Source organism: Vicia villosa, linkage group LG4, assembly GCF_029867415.1.
Source record: "Vicia villosa cultivar HV-30 ecotype Madison, WI linkage group LG4, Vvil1.0, whole genome shotgun sequence".
Lineage (NCBI taxonomy): Eukaryota > Viridiplantae > Streptophyta > Magnoliopsida > Fabales > Fabaceae > Vicia > Vicia villosa.
In genome coordinates this window covers 50,305,903-50,326,495 of record NC_081183.1, presented here as the reverse complement: position 1 = coordinate 50,326,495, position 20,593 = coordinate 50,305,903, and the positions used below count along the sequence as shown (strand labels likewise).

General features: G+C 39.7%; 1 protein-coding gene across 1 annotated transcript; it reads right to left on the bottom strand.

Moving 5' to 3' along the window:
* Positions 1–925: 925 nt before the first annotated feature.
* On the bottom strand, positions 926–13,901 carry LOC131597184 (uncharacterized). The gene is made up of 2 exons (XM_058869894.1): positions 12,370–13,901; positions 926–964 (listed from the first exon to the last, which is right to left on the bottom strand). The coding sequence occupies exons 1-2, from the start codon at positions 13,729–13,731 to the stop codon at positions 926–928; spliced, it is 1,401 nt and encodes a 466-aa protein (XP_058725877.1). The 5' UTR covers positions 13,732–13,901.
* Between the last annotated feature and the right edge of the window lie 6,692 nt (positions 13,902–20,593).

Below are 20,593 nucleotides of genomic sequence, written 5' to 3'. Positions count from 1 at the left end.
TTTGATCTCCCTGTTGGAGATCTCAGCTTGCCCATTAGTCTGTGGGTGATATGCAGTAGAGACTCTGTGCATAACTCCATACTTTCGGAGTAAGGCTTCCATGGTGCGGTTACAGAAATGAGTGCCTTGGTCATTATGATAGCTCGCGGTATTCCAAACCTGCAAAAGATATTAGAGCGGACAAACTCTGCAACAACTTTATAATCATTAGTCCTAGTGGGGATAGCTTCCACCCACTTTGAAAAATAATCAACAGCAAGCAAAATGTAAAGGAAACCAAATGATACAGGAAAGGGACCCATGAAATCGATTCCCCATACATCAAATACCTCACAGAAAAGCATAGGCTGCTGAGGCATTTCACTCTTACGAGTGATGTTTGTACCTGCTATCTGGCACTCTTTACAAGTGCGGTAAGTCTCAAAAGCATCCTTAAAAATAGTTGGCCAATAGAAACCTGAATCAAGGACTTTTCTCGCAGTCCTTTGAGGACCAAAGTGTCCACCGACTTGAGATGCATGAGAAAATTTCAAAATAGATTCAATCTCACTGTCGGGGACACGTCTCCTGATTACCTGATCACTACCAAACTTCCATAGATATGGATCATCCCAAACATAGTACTTGGCATCACACTTGAGTTTGTGAACCTGTGATCTCGATGCACCTGTAGGAAAAACACCAGCAACAAGAAAATTAACAATGTCAGCAAACCAAGGTGTAATCCCGTGCAAAAGAAACAACTGCTCATCAGGAAAGTCATCCTGAATAGGAAAAGGGTCTTCATCTCTCTCTATCCTGCTCAAGTGGTCAGCCACTAAGTTCTCAGCTCCACTTTTGTCTTTAATCTCAACATTAAACTCTTGGAGCAACAAAATCCACCGAATCAATCTCGGTTTTGCATCTGGCTTCTTCAGCAAGTACTTTAAAGCTGCATGGTCAGTAAAAACATCAACCTTAGAACCTAGCAAATAAGATATGAATTTGTCAAGAGCAAAAACAATAGCTAGCAGTTCTTTTTCAGTGGCAGTGTAATTTGACTGTGCAGAATCTAAAGTCCTAGAAGCATAGTAAATAACATGGGCAGCCTTGTCAACTCTTTGTGCAAGGACAGCCCCAACAGCATAATTAGAAGCGTCACACATGAGGTCAGGGGGTTGAATGATGGGAGCGGAGGTCAATGCTTCCTTCATGAAGTCAAACGCTTGTTTGCATTTGTCATCAAAATCGAAAGTGACCTCATTCTTCAACAAGTTTGACAGCGGAAGAGCTATCTTGCTGAAATCCTTGATGAAACGCCTGTAAAAACCTGCATGACCAAGAAAAGAACGAATCTCGCGAATGCAAGAAAGGTAAGGCAGTGTAGAAATCACATCAATCTTAGCAGGGTCAACAAAAGTTCCTTTTTCAGAAATAATGTGACTAAGAACAATTCCCTGCTCAACCATAAAATGACACTTTTCATAATTCAACACAAGGTTAGTCTCGATGCATCTTTCTAAAATCAAGCTTAAACTGTTCAAGCATGCATCAAAAGATGAACCATAGACAGTAAAGTCATCAATAAACACTTCCATGCAATTTTCAATAAAATCAGAGAAAATACTCATCATGCATCGTTGGAAAGTGCCAGGAGCATTGCAAAGGCCAAAAGGCATCTTCCTGTAAGCAAATGTACCGAATGGGCACGTGAAAGTGGTCTTTTCTTAATCTTCAGGTGCAATATGAATCTGAAAGTAACCTGAAAAACCATCAAGAAAACAATAATGTGATTTACCAGCTAGCCATTCAAGCATCTGGTCAATGAACGGCAAAGGAAAGTGATCCTTTCTAGTAGCCTGGTTCAGTCTCTTGTAATCAATACAAATTCTCCAGCTGTTCTAGACTCTAGTGGGAACAAGTTCATTATTTTCATTTTTTACCACTGTGAGTCCAGATTTCTTAGGTACAACCTGCACTGGACTTACCCACTTACTGTCAGAGATAGGATAAATGATACCTGCTTGCAAGAGTTTGGTTACCTCTTTCTTTACAACATCAAGAATCAAAGGATTAAGCCTCCTTTGGGGCTGCCTTACTGTTTTCGCTCCATCCTCAAGTAAAATCCTGTGCATGCACATCGAAGGACTAATACCTGGAAGGTCGGCTAATGTCCACTCGATTGCTTTCTTGTGCTTCTTCAATACCTGCAAAAGTCTGTCTTCTGGATTGAAATCAAGGTTAGAAGAGATAATAACAGGAATTTTTCATTATGCTCCAAGTAAGCATATTTCAGGTTCCAAGGGAGCTCTTTTAGCTCTAAGGACGGGGGTTGCTCGATGGATGGAAGGATTGGGGCAACCGGGATGTCAAGAGCATCGACGGCAAAAACAGCCTCATCGGTAACAACTTCACCTGTAGGAAATGTATCAGGCTGCAAGGAAGGATCAATCTCAGCACAAAAAACATAAACGTTAGTGTCAGTGCAATCAGGACATGAATAATTATCATCAAAATCAGAGAGAGATGGAAAATCAAGTGCAAATAATTCAGAATAACTCTCATCAACTAGTTTAGAAATCAACTCAATATTAAAAACTGAATGCTCCTCCACAGCGTGTTTCACGGCATCGAAGATATTAAATTTTGCGACGATGTCACCAAATTCCATGGACATGGTTCCATCATCAACATCAACTTTTGTCTTCGCCGTTTTCATGAACGGTCTGCCTAAGATGATGGGAGCTCTGCTTGACTTAGTTTCTCCTTCCATGTCCAGAATGTAAAAATCTGCAGGAAAAATTAAATCGTTAACTTGAACGAGGACGTCTTCCACTATGCCAGTAGGCATAACATTAATGCCCGCTCCTAAATCAAGCAAACAATTATCAAATTTCTTGTCCCCGATGGTACAAGGAATAGTAAAAGTTCCCGGGTCCTTGCACTTTTGTGGCAAGACCTGAGAGATGGCCGAAACACTTTGTTTGGGCTGAATGAAAGTAGAGATTCTTCTTCCTAAGTTGACTCTGTCACTTCCTTTTACTTTTCTCTTGTTTGTACACATATCCTTCAGAAACTTTGCATACCTTGGAACTTGCTTAATCACATCAAGAAGCGGAATGTTTACCGCTACTTTCCTGAACATATCCAAAATTTCTTTTTCTTTGTCTCCCTCCTCAATTCTTTTATTTTTCAGAACTCTATGTGGGAAAGTAACTGGTGGCACATACTCCTTTTCTTTAATTTTTTCAGTTTCGACCATAACAGAAGAAGGAGAAGAAAGTGCAGCAGGGGAAGGTTCAGATGGAGAAAGTTCAGATGGAGAAAGTTCAGAAGTTACCTCAATGACTTTTTTATTTTTTTCAGGGGCTGGTTCTGTAACCTTTCCGGATCTCAAAGAAATAGCGCTCACATTAGCATTACCATTCGGATTGACAACAGTTTATGCTGGAAGTTAGTTTGAACCTTGAGCTTGCATATTATTTATTTGAGTAGCAAGTTGTTCCATCTGTGTGGTCAAGGTCTGAATGCTAGTGTCGGTTCTTTGTTGAAACTGAAGGTTGTTCACGGCCATTTGTTTAACAAGATCTTCCAATGATGGTCCGAAAGTAGTGGCTGGAGGGGTGAGATGTTGTTGTGAGGGCTGCTGATTTCCATATCGAAGGTTGGGATGATTCCTCAAATTAGGGTGATATTTGTTGGTGGACAAGTCAGGGGTGTTGTTGTACCTGTTCTGGTTGTAAAGGTTGGCTGCATAAGCTTGAGGCAGCTCGGTAACCGTATCATCTTTCAGAAGAGGACAAGTATCAGTGGGATGATCATGAACTGTACAAATGCCACATACAGTTGCTGTTTGAGGTTTCGCTACTGCATTTTGTTTGAATAACGCGGTCAGCTCATCAATTCTGGTTTCTAAAGCTCTGTTCGAGGAACCTTGAATTTGATGTACACCCTTGGTCTGGACATAATTGGTTCGAGTGGTGAACTGCTAGGAATTTAAGGACATATTTTCAATGAGGGCCCTGGCAGCAGCTGGAGTTTTGTCAACAAGTGCTCCACCACTAGCAGCATCAAGAATGTTTCTATCCATAGGTAACAATGTCGCGGGCGAAAAATCGTTTGTTCCTCTTTTTTCGAGATGAGACACCTGATGCCTTCTTTGGGCTCGAGTGCTCAAAAAAAATGATTTTTCTTTTGTACCGACCAAACTTTTTATTGTTTCCAAAGGAGGAAAAGGAAAAAAGCTGCAATAACCTAAAAGTGGGGGGAGAGATCTTTGGGTAAGAGGGTTGGTTATACGAAGGGAAGGTATTAGCACCCAACGTATCTATAGTACTCTATAGGTTTCTTTGTTATGTTTTATTCCATTCTTGTTGTGGTGGAGGCTCTTGTGAAATAGGTGGGACCTAAGGTGTTTGTTTGATTATGCTTGCAAAGATCATCGCAATCCTCTGCATACATATCCCCTAAAGGGAATCAGAGCATCTGTAGCTCGGGGTCTACGGGTGCTAAGGTTTGAATGGTTTTTGAGAGAGAAGTTTTGCTCGCCAAGGGTATGACCTTGTGCCTACGTATTCTCAAAGGGATGTTGAGAAAGTCAGAGCAATCGTAGTTCCCACTTATGCTAGTGGAAGAAAAGAAAAATAGACAAATGTCGTCTAAATGCTAGATGTATCTAATCTATATCATCACATACATCTGTTTGATTTTGTTTGAAAATCTTTTCATTATAAGCCCGGGGCCATGCCACTTAGGGTGCTTAGAATGATAAAGATGTTTTTGTTTAACCAGCCTTGTGGCAAAAGTTTCAATGAAGTCAGCCTTGTGACAAAAACTTTGATTAATCAGCCAGCCTTGTGGCAAAAGTTTCAATGAAGTCAGCCTTGTGACAAAAACTTTGATTAATCATCCAGTATGGTGGTAAAACGGTTTGATTGATTAGCCAGCCTTGTGGCAAAAAGAAAGTTGGATTGATTAGCCAGCCTTGTGGCAAAAAGAAGTTTGATTAATTGATTGTTTGTGATGATATATAAGAGATACTCCTAGCATAGAGATGAAAAATGTCTAATCTCCTAGGGTATTTGATTTGGATATTGGGGATGCTTATAAGAAGCCCGTGGGTCCTTGTACGAAGCCCAAGAGGAGGCTATCCGAGGGTCCTTGCATTGTAAGCCCAATAGGAGGCTATGGGAGGGACAATCCAGGGTCCTTGCATTGTAAGCCCAAGAGGAGGCTATGGGAGGGTCACTCGTTTGTACAAAGCCCAAGGGGAGGCATGGTATAGTTGGTTTGAGCTCTTAGAGCGATTTCACCGGGAAACCATACTCTATGTCCTAACCTAAACTAGTGGAGATTCTTTGCACGAAGCCCAATAGGAGGCTATGGGGAACCTAGTGTTGTACTAAGTTAAACAAGCACACATATCACACATATGAACAAACATGAACAAGTATGAACAAATATGAACAGGTATGAACAATTATATATGACAAAGTGTGTGTATATAATGGAGTTTATGAAGGAAATATACCTGTAAGCATGATCCATTTGTATACACACGGCTCGGGACTCACACTCGGGGAGAGGTCCATTTGAGTTTATTCAAAACTATGTAAACAGGTATTCACAAAAGGGCTTGGGACTTATACCTACATGGAGGCCCATGGTATATTTTTGGGAAGATTTAAAGAAAACCTTCATTTTTGGTTTGTTATTCAAAGTTACAAAACACATTGATTGAGATATGTACAAAAGGCGTACAATGAAATACCTAATTTCATGTACTAGAGTGGGTATGTACAAAAGGGGCTTGGGACTTATACCTACGTGGAGGCCCGTGTTTTATTTACAAAACATGGTTGATTGTTTATTTACAGACGCGAGGTTTCGCTTTTGAAAAACTGTTTGAAGATTTGTTTTGAAAGAGTTTTCTGTACAAAGAAAAACTGTATAAAGAAAAGGGACTTATACTCTCTAATATTCGAGAGGCCCATGTTTTATTTTCATAAAACATGGTGGATGGTTTAAAAAAGAGTTGAAAGATTTGTTTGTTAAAAAAAACTGTTTGGAAGTTTATTTGGAAAAAGTTTTCTGTTAAAACAAAAACTGTACAAAGAAAGACGAAAGGGACTTATACTCTCTAATATTCGAGAGGCCCCACATCGTTTTGAAAATCAATTGATCAATTAAAAAGATTTAATCAATAGTTTCCTTTGAAAATCAAAAAGAAATGGTTTACCGTTTTTGAAAAGAATCGTGATCGCTCGTTTTTAAAACGATTTGAATTTTGAAAGAAATCAATTTAATCGAGATAAACAAGAAGATTGTCTTCAAATAACATTTAGATGATTAGGGTTTGCTTCAAAAAATATTTACAAGTGATTAAATTTGAAAATCAAATGAAAAATAATATTTAAAAGTATTAAAATTACTTAAAAACAAGTCATTTTAAAACCAATTAAAAATGTATCAAATAAATATTTTTTGATGATTTTTTTTTGATATTCTTAAAATATATATATTAAATAAAGAGTGTAAAAAAAATGAAGAGAAAATAAATTAATTTGATTGGTTAATTAATGGGTTAAAGTTGTAAAGAAAATAGAGAAAAATAGTGTCAAAAAATTGGTTTTGTCTTCCAAAGGGCTTGAACCCACGCCCTTGTGCTTACTACTCAAAACATGAACCAAGCGAGCTGCGCGTGCAGCTTGTTATTCATACGCTTCCAAGGAATTATATTTTAAAACAAATATTTGAAATTTCCAAACCAAAAAACGCGCCAAGAACACAACCCTAACTGAATTTTGAATTTCTTCAAATCTGTGTTGTTTTGATCAGGTAAAGGGTCTATTCCACTTGGTTTTTCATGACGAACATGATGGTGGTCTTTAATTTCATTTATTTTCACTCTAAGGGGGTCAATTTTCGCATGAACATGAAGAACCCTAAAACTGAAATTCAATGTGAAATCGTGTATGTGCAAGTTATGATGCAATTGATTGAGGGTTAATGATCCTCATAGGTGCAGAAACAAGATGGCATATTCATTTTTCATTTATGATGCATGTATGATGGAGTTTGAAGTTCATGAGCACTTACCTCAAAAACGGCCAAACTGGAAATTGAAATCGTGCCTGGAGGTGTTACAGATGCTTTGTATCAATCTGGATAGCTTCAATGGACCTTATGTGATGTGTTTGAATGCCTGGAATGAACTGGAACCCTCTTGATCACCTTGTGGTACCCGAACTGCAGTTTAGCTCAAGTGAGGATCAAGCTAGTTGATTTTGATGTTTCAGATCATGTATGATGGTTGGAACAGTTCATGTGAAGTATATGGAGTATGTTTAGATGATTAACTTGGACAGATATGGCCTGGTATGAGAATTGATATGTTAAGGCTCATTTTATGCAAATATGGTGATTGAAGAGTGATTCTGAGATTTAGGGTGATTTGGGGTGTATGGATGGATCAAACACATCCCATATGATGTTTGTGGTTTGTGGGAAGCATCACTTTGGTCAGAACTTGCAAGAGATGGAGGTTGAGTTTTCTACCTCACTTTGAAACACATGACTTGTAATTCAAGAAAGAAGAGAGAAAACCTATAATTGTGAGGTTTTGGTGTGAATTTGGAAGTGATTTGAACCTCTATTTATAGGCCAAAGTTTCTGAATGAAGAGCTCTTGCAAGTTGATCAAGAATGATGACTTGGCTTAAGAGATAAAATGGCATCTTTTGCATTTAATGCATATGGTTAAAAGTAACTAAACCATGGTTATTTTCCAAGCTTCTTATCTCTTTCCATTAAAAATATCATTCAATCATTGCTTCTATGCATCATTACTTGGATCATTTGGCAAATTGGTTCATAACTTTGCAAAAATGGCTTGAAATTTCAAGTGAAAAGTTCACTAATGGCAAAATTCAAAACCATAGCTACACTCCATATTTTTTCATGCTCTTGGACATTTTAGAAAGCTCATGTTGCATACTTCAAAACCCTAGTTGAAAGTTTCTTCAAACTCTTTAAGGAAATGGGTGAAAAAGATCCATGAACTTTGAGAAAAATGAGATTTCAAGTGAAGTTTTCAAAAAGTACCAACTTTGAAGCACCATATCTCTTAAATGGTTGATCTTATGGAAAAAATTTATATGTGTCAAAGTTGTTTATTGGATCAAAATCTACAACGTTCATGTTGGAAGTTTTTTTCAGTTTGTAGGTGAAATTTTGAGAAATTCCCTTTCAAAGTTTAGAAAAAACCATGAAAAAACACTTAAAAAAATTTCTAAGTATGAAAAGTCAAACTTTGACTTTTTGATTCTTGATTGATTTTCTTGATTTTTCTTGATCAAATGACTTCATATATCATATATTGATGATTCAAAACTTCAAAAGTCATGGTTGACCAAAATTCCCCAAAAGTCAATGGTGATCTTGTTGAGTTGACTTTTTCAGACGAATCGCGTTTCTGGAGATTTCAAATGAAACAGGCTATCCTCACCATATGAATGGTATGAATGGATCATATTGAAGCATTAGAGGATATTGAGCCATGGTTTGAGTTGTGACACCATGTCCTGATTAAAAAGTCAGTTGTTCAGTGAATTAGGTCAAAAAACCCTAATTGTCGACCTGATGAAATTGATGACTGTAGGTATTGAATTGAGATGCAATTTCCATGGGATATTGTCATAGGGATTATTTGAGGATGATTGAAACCTTTGATTGACTTCCTGGGGGTTTTTATGGTTTCCCAAATGTGATCCCTGATTTCAGTCCCTAATAGTTTAAAACCCTGATATGAGGATTTGTCTGATCAATCTTTGTGTAGGAGATGTTATGAGCCAATGGATTAGGTCAAAATGATGCACTTGAGGTCTTGATATCATGTCCCAAGCCATTAGGTCAAATTCTGAGCAAAAGTCAAGAGTATGCTATCTTCAGGCAAAACCCTAATTCAGTCGATTCAGAGCCTTTGAGCTTGTTGAGATGGATCTCTGAGGACCAAATGTTGATTGTTGATGAAGATAGTTCTTTTGAGATGAAGGGAGAACAAAACCCTAATTGATTGTTACTTGTACTGATAAGTGATTTCCTGATTAAATCCTGCTGAGTCACAAGTAACAAACACAAGCTATGCAATTTGTTAGAGATGCAAATGATGCATATGCAGATGATATGAGGTGGTATCTTAGGTCAAAAATTGGGGTATGACAGATGCCCCTATTTAAGTTTCTTCAACCTGAGACATGAAGATTGAAAATCTTCGTTTTGATAGGGTGGAAGAGACTTAAATATCAGAAGACGCAAATTTTGGACCTAAGATACCAAAATTGCGAATGATGCAAGGATATCTTTACCGAGGGATATCAAGAACTGACTCCGCTGGGGAAAAGAGATCGGGAAGGATGTCTCAATCCGTTTTAGGAAGAGAATCCGTTTTGTCTTTTCGGGAAAGCAAGTGTATGCTTCACCTGGGAATGATAGCTTTGTAAGAAAAGCTTACCTATCAACATTATCGACTATCTGCATGGGGATAGACTTGTTTAATAATGCGAAGGTGAAAGGTATGAAACTGTATTACCGACTATCAGCATGGTGATAGACTTGACAAGGTAAAAAAAGTTTCAAAGGTTCGGTTAATATTATCGACTATCAGCATTGGGATAGACATGTTTAATAATATAACCAGAACAAAAGGTTACCGACTACCAGCCTTGTGATAGCGGTTTTGAGGACAAGATCAATTATCAGCCGAGTGATAAAATGATTTTGGAGACTTTGCTAGGGAAATTACTGGTTATTCAGCCTTGTGAACAGTAATAAGGCCCTGATTGTCAAATGGTCTTCATGATTGATTTCCTTGAGAGGAAAATTTTTGAAAGAGACATAAACTGCTCAGATGATGAGGCTATTGCTTATTGTCTGTTTTTTTCACGACTCTATTTGAGGAATCGGAATTTGAATCTCTGGTAAAGACAAGGTTCTAACCAAGAATGAATTGGAAAGAGACAGTCAAACAAGACTTTGTACCCAGTGAGGAATGAACTCAACTGGGGATTTTCTCCTTTGTTTTGAGAGGAGAAACTAAAGCAACCTTCTTCCACGAGGAATGATCTCAGTGGGGAACTGGAGAAAGAATGATATTCTTTTCTGCTTATGGGTGACAACCTACTTGGAGAGATGACACGCCCATTTTTGTTTCTTTTTCTTCTTTTTTCTTTTTTTTTTTTTTTAGGATAGATATATCCTAAACAAGTGATTTTAAAGCAAACATTGAAAAAATGCAAGAATGCATAAATGATGCAAATATGTATGAATGATGAATGTCATGAATGTCGCATGCATGTTGACAATACTGACAGACAAAGAAGTATATACTGGAGACGGACCAACGTCGCAATACAACCAGATACTTGGTAAATGTTCTTCAACACGGTGTAGATAACACAGGTGATGAATGATGCTGTGTGCTTTAAACTTCTCTGGGGAAGATAAGCATCTTTTCTTATTGAGATGGAAGAACTTCTTCACTGGAGATGGAAAATCTTCGTCACTGAGGATAGGAGAGCTTCTTCACTGGGGATAGAAGAGCTTCTTTACCTCGAGGGGTAATTGCTTCAGAAATTCTTTCTGGGACCAGAATACCGTTGTCTTAACAATTTTCAGGGAGAATCCTTTTTGTTCATCCTATGGAGACGACTGCTGATGTTCCTTCCGTTGTTCACAACTCAAAGGAAAATTTCGCTTTTATTTTGAAAAAGAAAAGTGAAGTAAATTCATTTAAAACTTATTTTTTCTTTTTTTCAAAAACGAATAACACAATTAAAGCGTCATTTTGCAGGCTGAAAGAAATTAAAGATTGCAAACAAATGGGCACAAGGCTCAAATTTATTTAATAGGATGGAAATCCGCTAAAGGCGTGATTCCATAGAGTATTTACAAAATTTGGAAATGGTAATTATGCGGAAAAGGCTACATTGAAAGCAATAACCACTATTCCCTCTAATAACTTTGAGTTCCAACTGTGCTTGTCGCTTCAGATTGATAATGATTTGATTGAAGATCCTTTGATGAAGTGCAGACTTTTCAGGTGACGAAGTAAATGCAGTTACTTTGTCATAAATCCCTAATTTTTGCCTAGATTGCCCTTTCAGGTTTTCAATCTACCAGGATGAATTTTTTCTGTTTATTGTCTCTAATTTTTGCCTGGACCGCCCTTTCGGGTTTTCAGTCCACCGAGACGCTCATTTTTGCCTAAGTCGCCCTTTGCGGGTTTTCGACTTACCGAGCTGTTCTTTTGTATTTTTTAGACAAAATATTTCTTGACTGCATCAGCATTCACAGGATGTGGGAGTTCATCACCATCCATGGTTGTAAGAATCATGGCGCCGCCAGAAAATGTTCTTTTGACAACATACGGGCCTTCATAATTAGGAGACCATTTGCCCCTAGAATCTGGTTGAAAAGACAAGATCTTTTTAAGCACGAGGTCGCCTTCTTGAAATTCACGAGGTCGAACCTTTTTGTTGAAAGCTTGTTTCATCCTTGCTTGGTATAACTGTCCATGGCATAGAGCAGTCATACGTTTTTCTTCGATTAAGTTCAACTGATCGTATCTGCTTTGACACCATTCAGCCTCTGATAACTTAGTTTCCATGAGGACTCTCATTGATGGTATTTCAACTTCTACGGGGAGCACAGCTTCCATGCCGTATACTAGAGAAAAGGGAGTTGCCCCTGTTGAAGTACGCACTGAAGTACGGTACCCATGTAAAGCAAATGGCAGCATTTCATGCCAGTCTTTGTAAGTGACGACCATTTTCTGGACGATCTTCTTAATGTTCTTGTTAGCAGCTTCAACGGCGCCGTTCATTTTTGGTCTGTAAGGAGAAGAGTTATGATGCTCAATCTTGAATTCCTCACACAATTCTTTCATCATCTTGTTATTCAGGTTTGAACCATTGTCAGTAATGATCTTGCTGGGAATACCATATCGGCAAATGATGTTATTCTTGATAAACCTCACAACCACTTGTCTTGTAACATTGGCGTAAGATGCTGCTTCGACCCATTTGGTGAAGTAATCAATTGCTACTAAGATGAAACGATGATCGTTTGAAGCTTTTGGTTCGATCATTCCAATCATGTCGATACCCCACATGGAGAAAGGCCATGGAGATGAGAGAACGTTGAGTTGAGTCGGTGGCACATGGATCTTATCTGCATAGATCTGGCACTTGTGACATCTCTTCATGTGTTTATAACAGTCAGATTCCATTGTCAACCAATAGTATCCTGCTCTTAAGATCTTTTTGGACATTGCATGCCCATTTGAATGAGTTCCAAAGGACCCTTCATGTACTTCATGCATTAACATGTCTGCTTCGTGTCTGTCCACGCATCTGAGCAAAACCATGTCGAAGTTTCTTTTGTATAGCACATCTCCGTTCAGGAAGAAACTTCCAGAAAGTCTCCTTAAAGTTTTCTTATCTTTGTTTGATGCCCCAAGCGGGTACTCTTGAGTTTGAAGGAAGCGCTTGATGTCGTGGAACCACGGTTTATCATCGATGACTGCTTCAGTTGCAAACACATAGGCAGGCCTTTCAAGGCGCGTAATTCTGACTTTAGGCACATCATTCCAGTGATTGACTTTGAACATGGAAGATAGAGTAGCCAAGGCGTCTGCCATTCGATTCTGATCTCGAGGTATATGATGCAATTCAACCTTGTTGAAGAAAGTCAACAGACGTCTTGCATAATCTCTGTAAGGAATCAAGCCAGGGTGGTAAGTTTCCCACTTGTCTTTGATTTGGTTGATCACGAGAGCGGAATCTCCATATATGTCAAGGATCTTGATCCTTAAGTCAATGGCTTCTTCGAGACCCATGATACAAGCTTCATATTCTGCGATGTTGTTGGTGCACTCAAATAGCAATCTGGCGGAGAACGGGATATGAGTACCCTTGGGAGTGATGATGATTGCCCCAATTCCATTGCCAAAAGCGTTTACTGCTCCATCAAAAATTAGGCCCCATCTTGATCCAGGCTCAGGACCTTCTTCTGGTAACGGTTCGTCACAATCTTTCATTTTCAAGTACAAGACATCTTCATCAGGAAAGTCAAACTTGAGAGATTGATATTCATTAATTGGTTGATGCGCCAAGTGATCGGCGAGAATGCTTCCTTTGACCGCTTTTTGAGCACGGTATTCTATGTCATATTCGGATAACAGCATTTGCCATCGGGCAATCCTTCCTGTTAAGGCAGGCTTTTCAAAGACATACTTGATCGGATCCATTTTGGAGATTAACCAAGTAGTATTGTTGATCATGTATTGGCGGAGACGTTTTGAAGCCCAAGCCAAAGCACAACATGTTTTTTCGAGCATGGAGTAACGAGACTCACAGTCTGTGAATTTCTTACTCAAGTAATAGATGGCATGCTCCTTCTTACCAGTTTCATCTTGCTGTCCAAGCATACAACCCATGGATTCTTCTAACACAGTAAGGTACATGATTAATGGTCTTCCTTCAACTGGAGGAATCAATATTGGTGGTTCTAACAGGTATTCCTTGATACTGTCGAACGCTTTCTGGCAATCTTCAGTCCATACAACCCCTTGATCTTTACGGAGAAGCTTGAAAATTGGCCCACAAGTAGCAGTCATTTGAGAGATGAATCTGGAGATGTAGTTCAATCGTCCGAGAAATCCTCTTACTTGCTTTTCAGTTTTTGGTGCAGGCATTTCTTGAATAGCTCTGACTTTGTCGGGATCTACTTCAATACCTCTTTGGCTGACAATGAAACCCAAGAGTTTTCCAGATCTAACCCCAAAAGTACATTTGTTAGGATTCAAGCGAAGCTGATATTTCCTTAGTCGTTGAAACAACTTCAAAAGGTATTCAATGTGTTCTTCTTCTGTACTGGACTTGGCTATCATGTCGTCCACATAAACTTCAATTTCTTTATGCATCATGTCATGAAAGAGAGTAGTCATTGCCCTTTGGTAAGTTGCACCTGCATTCTTTAATCCAAACGGCATCACTTTGTAGCAAAAGGTACCCCATGGGGTGATGAAAGATGTCTTCTCCATGTCTTTAGGAGCCATCTTAATCTGATTATAACCGGAGAACCCGTCCATGAAGGAAAAGACGTTGAACTTAGCGGTGTTATCAACCAGCATGTCGATATGAGGTAATGGAAAGTCATCTTTTGGACTGGCTTTGTTCAAGTCACGGTAGTCAACACACATTCTGACTTTTCCATCTTTCTTCGGAACTGGCACAATGTTAGCCAACCATTGAGGATACTCTGAGGTGACTAGAAAACCTGCGTCGAGCTGTTTTTGAACTTCCACTTTGATCTTGTTAGCCATATCAGGGTGAGTCCTTCGCAATTTCTGCTTAACCGGCGGACATTCTGGCTTCAATGGCAAGTAATGCTGAACAATATTGGTATCCAACCCAGGCATGTCTTGGTAGGACCAGGCAAACACGTCAACATATTCTTTGAGAAGGTCTGTCAACTTACTCTTGATATCAGCATCAAGCAGCGATCCAATGGTCACTTCTTTTTTGTCTTCTTCAGAACCCAAGTTGATCTTTTCTAAAGGCTCTTTGTGAGGCAGAATGGCTCTTTCCTCGTGCTTAAGTAATCGAGAAATCTCGTCTGGGATCTCCTCTTCTTCCTCTTCTTCGGCTTCGAACACAGGAAACTCAAAGTTGGGAGAGGGCATAGGGTTATTGCATTCAATGGGTTTATCAATAGTTAATCTGCACATGTGATTTATATCTATTTTAGAAAATTTATGAATGCAGGAGTGTATGCAGATTTTTTTTTTTGAAAAAGTTTTTTTTTTTATTTTTTTTTTGGTTTTTTAGGATTACCATTTCCAGAAAAAGCAAAAATAAAACACATAATGTAGGGAATTCAAAATGACACTTTATTTATGATTCATTTTTGAAACAAAGCCCTAAACACAAACTCATTTGTCTTGGGCGAGACAAAGAGGGAAACTTTTAAAAACAAAGCCCTATACACAAAGTTATTTGGGCGGAACATTTAAAAGCAAAGCCCTATAAAACATCTCTCTGCTTTGGGCAAGGCAGGAGGTCAAAATAACAGCGAGGTGATTACTTTGAGCGGCGAACAACATTCGGAACGTCGACAGCCTTCCAGTAGCAACGAACTCCTCTGTGTATTATGTATTCAGGAAAATTCTCCCCAGAATTATCTTCAGTATTGACATTGACCGCTGGTCGAGCAGGATTTGAAGGTCCTGGTTTATCACTCTTGTTCTTTGTAGAGTTGAAACGGTCTTCTTCTACTTCTTGAAGAGCATAAGACGAGTCACAATCTTCAGAATTTTCAGGGTGTATTTCCCAATCTTCAGGATGAAGAGACTCATTGTCAGCGACACTTTCCGAGTCAGTTGCGGGACCATCTTCCCCTTCATCTTCAAAAATGGCATTTATGTGATAATAACCATCTTCAGGATTATGAACCTTGGCAGATACATCGAATCCGAAATCTTCAGTAACTTCAGGCTGCTGAGAAAATTGACAGGGCTGATAAGCCTCTTCTGGTTGACTATTATATTCAAAGGAATCTCCCCATCCGGTTGGTTGGATATCCTCAATCGCAATCTTGTAACTTTCAGGTGCAGTGTATTTCACCATATAATCAAATTTTCCACTTGGTTGTCCCAAAGTGTCCCATATTTCTGCAGGAACAGGCTCAGTTTCATTGCCTTTGGATTTCTCTGACGGAGGATATGGTTCTTCCTGAGATATGTATCCCGAGTCATTGAGATAACATTTCCATTCTTCTTCAGGATCAGGTAGACCTTCTTCGATGCATTCCTCAATAAGGACATTGACCTCTTGAGGAATTGGGTTAAGGAACCCTCCACTATGGAACGTTTCTTTGATCGGACGAAGGGTTTCATCCTTCTTGGTGCAGTTTGAGAATGTTGGTGAACATCCGAGACCTGCTCTAGTTTCATTCTTGGTCGGGATCACAACTTGCCCCCAGCCAGTGGTAGTTCCATCTTTCACTACTTTTACTGCCTCTTTGTAAGAAGAGATCGATGCTTTCTTCTTGGAAGATTCGTCTTCTAAAGAGAGACCTTGGAACTGAGTTCCTTCCTCATTATCGGCACTTATGAAAGAGAAATTGGATAAATGGCTCACCATCAAGGCTTGTTCTCCACTTATTGTTACCAATTTTCCATTTGTTACAAACTTTAACTTTTGATGGAGCGTAGAAGTTACTGCCCCTGCTTCATGGATCCATGGTCGTCCTAACAGACAGCTATAAGCAGCTTGAATGTCCATGACCTGGAAGGTGATTTGAAATGTATGTGGACCAATTGTCATGGGAAGGTTGACTTCACCGATAACAGATTTTCGCGATCCATCAAATGCTTTGACAACTACACCACTGAACTTCATAGGCATTCCTTGGTAAGACAAACGAGCGAGGGTCGTCTTTGGCATCACATTCAAGGAAGATCCGGTGTCTACCAACACATTGGACAAAGAGTCTGACTGACAGTTCATAGAAATGTGCAAAGCAAGATTGTGATTTCTGCCCTCCTCGGGGAGTTCTTCATCACAGAAGCTTAAATTGTTGCAAGCAGTTATGTTGGCTATTATCCCATCAAAGTGATCAACAGTCACATCATGGTCTACAAAAGCTTGATCTAAGACCTTCATCAGGGCTTCCCTGTGGGCTTCTGAGTTTAACAGCAATGAAAGTATTGAGATTTTTGAAGGAGTCTGCATAAGCTGATCCACAATCTTGTATTCACTTCTTTTGATAAGCTTCAAAATTTCATCAAAATCTGGATTGACATTGGTTCCACTGGATTGACCAACATCAATGGTTGTATTACTGACAGGAGTTTCCTCAGGATTCCCCACTGGCGTATTGACAGGATTTTGCCTGGTTGCAGGAGCAACAGGCTGCTTTGGAGGTAGTGGAGTATACACACGTCCACTTGTTACACGACTTACATCAGCGATGTTTACGACAGATGAAAGAGTTGGTAAAGGAACTTCTTGTCCGTCCTTTATCATTGTGGCATTGTAGTTGTATGGAACTGCCTTGTCAGAGTCATAAGGAACAGGTTCAGGTAAACAAATGATCAAAGGAGCAATAGGAACCTTCGGCTTGTTGTAAGTAACTTCCATGCGCTCCGGCATGTTGAAATGAGGAATGATGACGTTAAATGTAGGCATTTCCGAGTTGATATCTGAGACTAAAAGCTCATGCGGATAACATCCTATCATGTTAACTTCATTTTCATCCCTATTTCGGAAGATCTGAAGAGTACCATTATCCAACAGAACTTGGAGATCTCTTCTCACAATTGAACATCCGTGAGGATCTACACAACATATTCTACAGGAACCGTATTGATGCTGGCGAAAATTCTGCCCCCGACAAAGAGTGGCGTGCATTTGTACCAAATTGGCTCTTGAGTAATTGATATTATAAACCCGGTATGGACCAGGACACCCATACACCATGTTTACAACATGCCCTCCATGATTGGGCAGCGGATTTGCTTGCACATTTGGATTCAAATTTCTGAAAGAGAGAAGATTAGATCTAACCAACCTCTGGACTTCATATTTCAAGGCTATGCAATGCTCAAGATCATGGCCAGGTGCTCCTTGATGATAAGGGCAAGAGACCTCAGCTTTGTACCACCATGGGAGTCTCTCAGGTACTGGTGGTGGTGCTTTAGTTTGAATAAGGCCTCTTTCAATCAGTGCAGGGTACAATTCTGTGTAGGTCATCGGAATCGGATCAAACTGTGGAGCTCTTTGCACACGATTCTGATTATTGTTCAGCTGCTGAGCCTGTGGTCGAGGCTGTTGTTGCTGAAACTGTGGGGTAAATCCCGGATTCGGTGCTGAATTAACGACTGGCGCAATAGCAGCAATCTGTTGTCGACGATTGATATTTCCTCTTGGCTTCCCTTGGGATACCATGTCAACACTTTGTTCTTTCTTCTTTGGGAAACCACTTCCGAACTTTTTGGTTCCACTCGAAGATCCACCTTCTTTAGTCAAACGTCCTGTTCGGACTCCTTCTTCTAGACGCATCCCCATGTTTACCATTTCGGTGAAATCACTTGGAGCACTAGCAATCATGCGTTCATAATAAAACGGACTGAGAGTATTCAAGAAGATCTTTGTCATCTCTTTTTCTTTTAATGGTGGATTAATCTAAGCAGCAGTTTCTCTCCATCGTTGGGCATATTCTTTGAAAGCTTCATGGTCTTTCTGAGCCATGGATCGGAGTTGATCTCTGTCTGGAGCCATATCCGAGTTATACTTGTATTGTCGGACAAAGGCCTCACCTAGGTCATTGAAAGTCCGAATATTAGTGCTATCCAAGCTTGTGTACCACTTTAGTGCGGCACCAGTCAAACTGTCTTGAAAGTAATGGATAAGCAACTGATGATTATCTGCATAAGTAGACATCTTCCTGGCATACATCACAAGATGGCTTTGTGGACAAGAACTTCCTTTGTACTTCTCAAAGTCTGGGACCTTGAACTTAGCTGGTATTTGTACACTGGGAACCAAACATAGCTCCTGGGCATTCTTTCCAAACAAATCTTTGCCACGGATAGCTTTAACTTCCAGTTGAATCTTGTTAAACTGCTCTTGGAGATCTCCCACAAGATTACGCTGATTTGTGCTATCACCCTGATCATGATAAATCTCATTGCCATCATAAGGAACAGTGTGAACCGTAGGGGTCGGAACTGTCATAGTGGGTTGAGAAAGTGCCATAGTGACTTGAGAAAAAGTTACCCCCTGATTTGGAGTAAATGTTGAACCTTGCGCAGCAGGCGCTTCCGTTGTAGCTGTTTGAACCCCAGAGAAATTATGGCGGAAACCTGTACCAAAGCTGAAAGGCGGGCCCCAACCTTCTGGCATGGAGAAAGATGGAATACCGAATGCAACTGTAGAAACTGGAGTAGTGACTTCAGATGTTACCGCTGCTTGACTGTTGGGTGGTGGCGGCTGATTCTGTGCGGCCATTAAAGAGTCAACCAGAGTAGTGAGACTTTCCAACTTTTCCTGAAGGGTGGTCACTGTACCACGGAGCTCAATATTCTCTTGTTCAGAGTGTTCCATTACTCTTCTTTTGTTCGAACGAGTATTGTATCTGTGATCTGATTGCGAGCGCGGTCGAGAAACTTTGAGACGCGACAGCTTGACGATCTAATGGAGAAAGATCCAAAAGATGAGACTCTATACAACAGACTCGATATGCAGAATGATGTATGCAAAAAGAAATTTATGATTTTTCCAAACATTTTTTAAGATTATTTCCTTGCAAACATTGGAACATAAACAAATCTTTTATTTACTCATTATATATTTTTTTTGCAATAATGGGAAATGTTACAACATTGGAGCGTAGCTCCTTACAAAAGCAAATGATAAATGAAAATCTAAACAAATCCTAAACATCTTCATCAGATGAAGAACCTAATGCATTGTGCAGCTTGAGCTTCATGATTTCTTTCCCATAGTAAGCTTTCAACTCGGCCTTTTCAGCTCTCAGTTTGTCGACAACATTCTTCCAATCATCAGGAGTCGGAGCGTTGCTTGTCGAGGCTTCAAGATTCTTCTTGCTTTCTTTGATGTATCTTCTGATTGCGGCATCTTTCCGACGAATCTTCTCATCTTTGCTCATGAGCCATCCATCTTGGTAATAGAGAGTTTCTTCGTGATCTTTCACTCTTTTCTTCAACTTTCTATTTTCCTCATCAGTTTTACGAAACTTTTCTTCCCAAGCGTCTTTTTCTAACCTCATCTTGGCTAAAATCTCTTGGTATTCTTCCGTAGTGTCAATGGGAATGTTGGGTAGTTGAGACACCACAGGGAACATGGGTTTTTCATAATCATAAGGCATTTGAAACTCCTTTGCTCTTTTCTTTACCCAGCAGGTATAGGCGTTTGTAGCAATGCAATTTCTTTCCCCACCTTTTTCTTTTCTTCGGACGTCGTACCAAGCTCTCACCATTCTTGTCTTCAACCTTTGAGGATCTTCCCCTTCTCGGTAAAAGTAGCATTCCACTGTGAGACCAATTGGTTTAACTGAATTTGCATACCCGAGTTGTCGTCGGGCTAGGACCGGATTGTAGTTAATTCCTCCTTGTGTGCCAATGAGAGGTACGTTGGCGAACTCCCCACAACTATCAATGGTTTCTGTACCACAGCGAGCCAAGGTATACCAATGAATATCATTATTAGCAAGAGACATAAGTCTTCGAGGCCAACGTAAACCTTCTCGGTTTTCCGTGAAAATAGGGGACTTAGGTAAGTGTGAAACAATCCATTTGTACAAAAGAGGTGCACAACATACAATGAGTCCACCGCCTTGGCGATTCCTATGATGGATAGAGAAATACGTGTCACCAAGCAAAGTCGGAACAGGATTTCCAATCAGAAAGATCTTTATGGCATTGATATCAACAAAGTCGTTGACGTTGGGAAACAGAACCAACCCATAAATGAGCAAGGCTAATACAGCTTCAAAAGCTATCATGCTACCAGTGTCAATGAAATCAAAGGCTT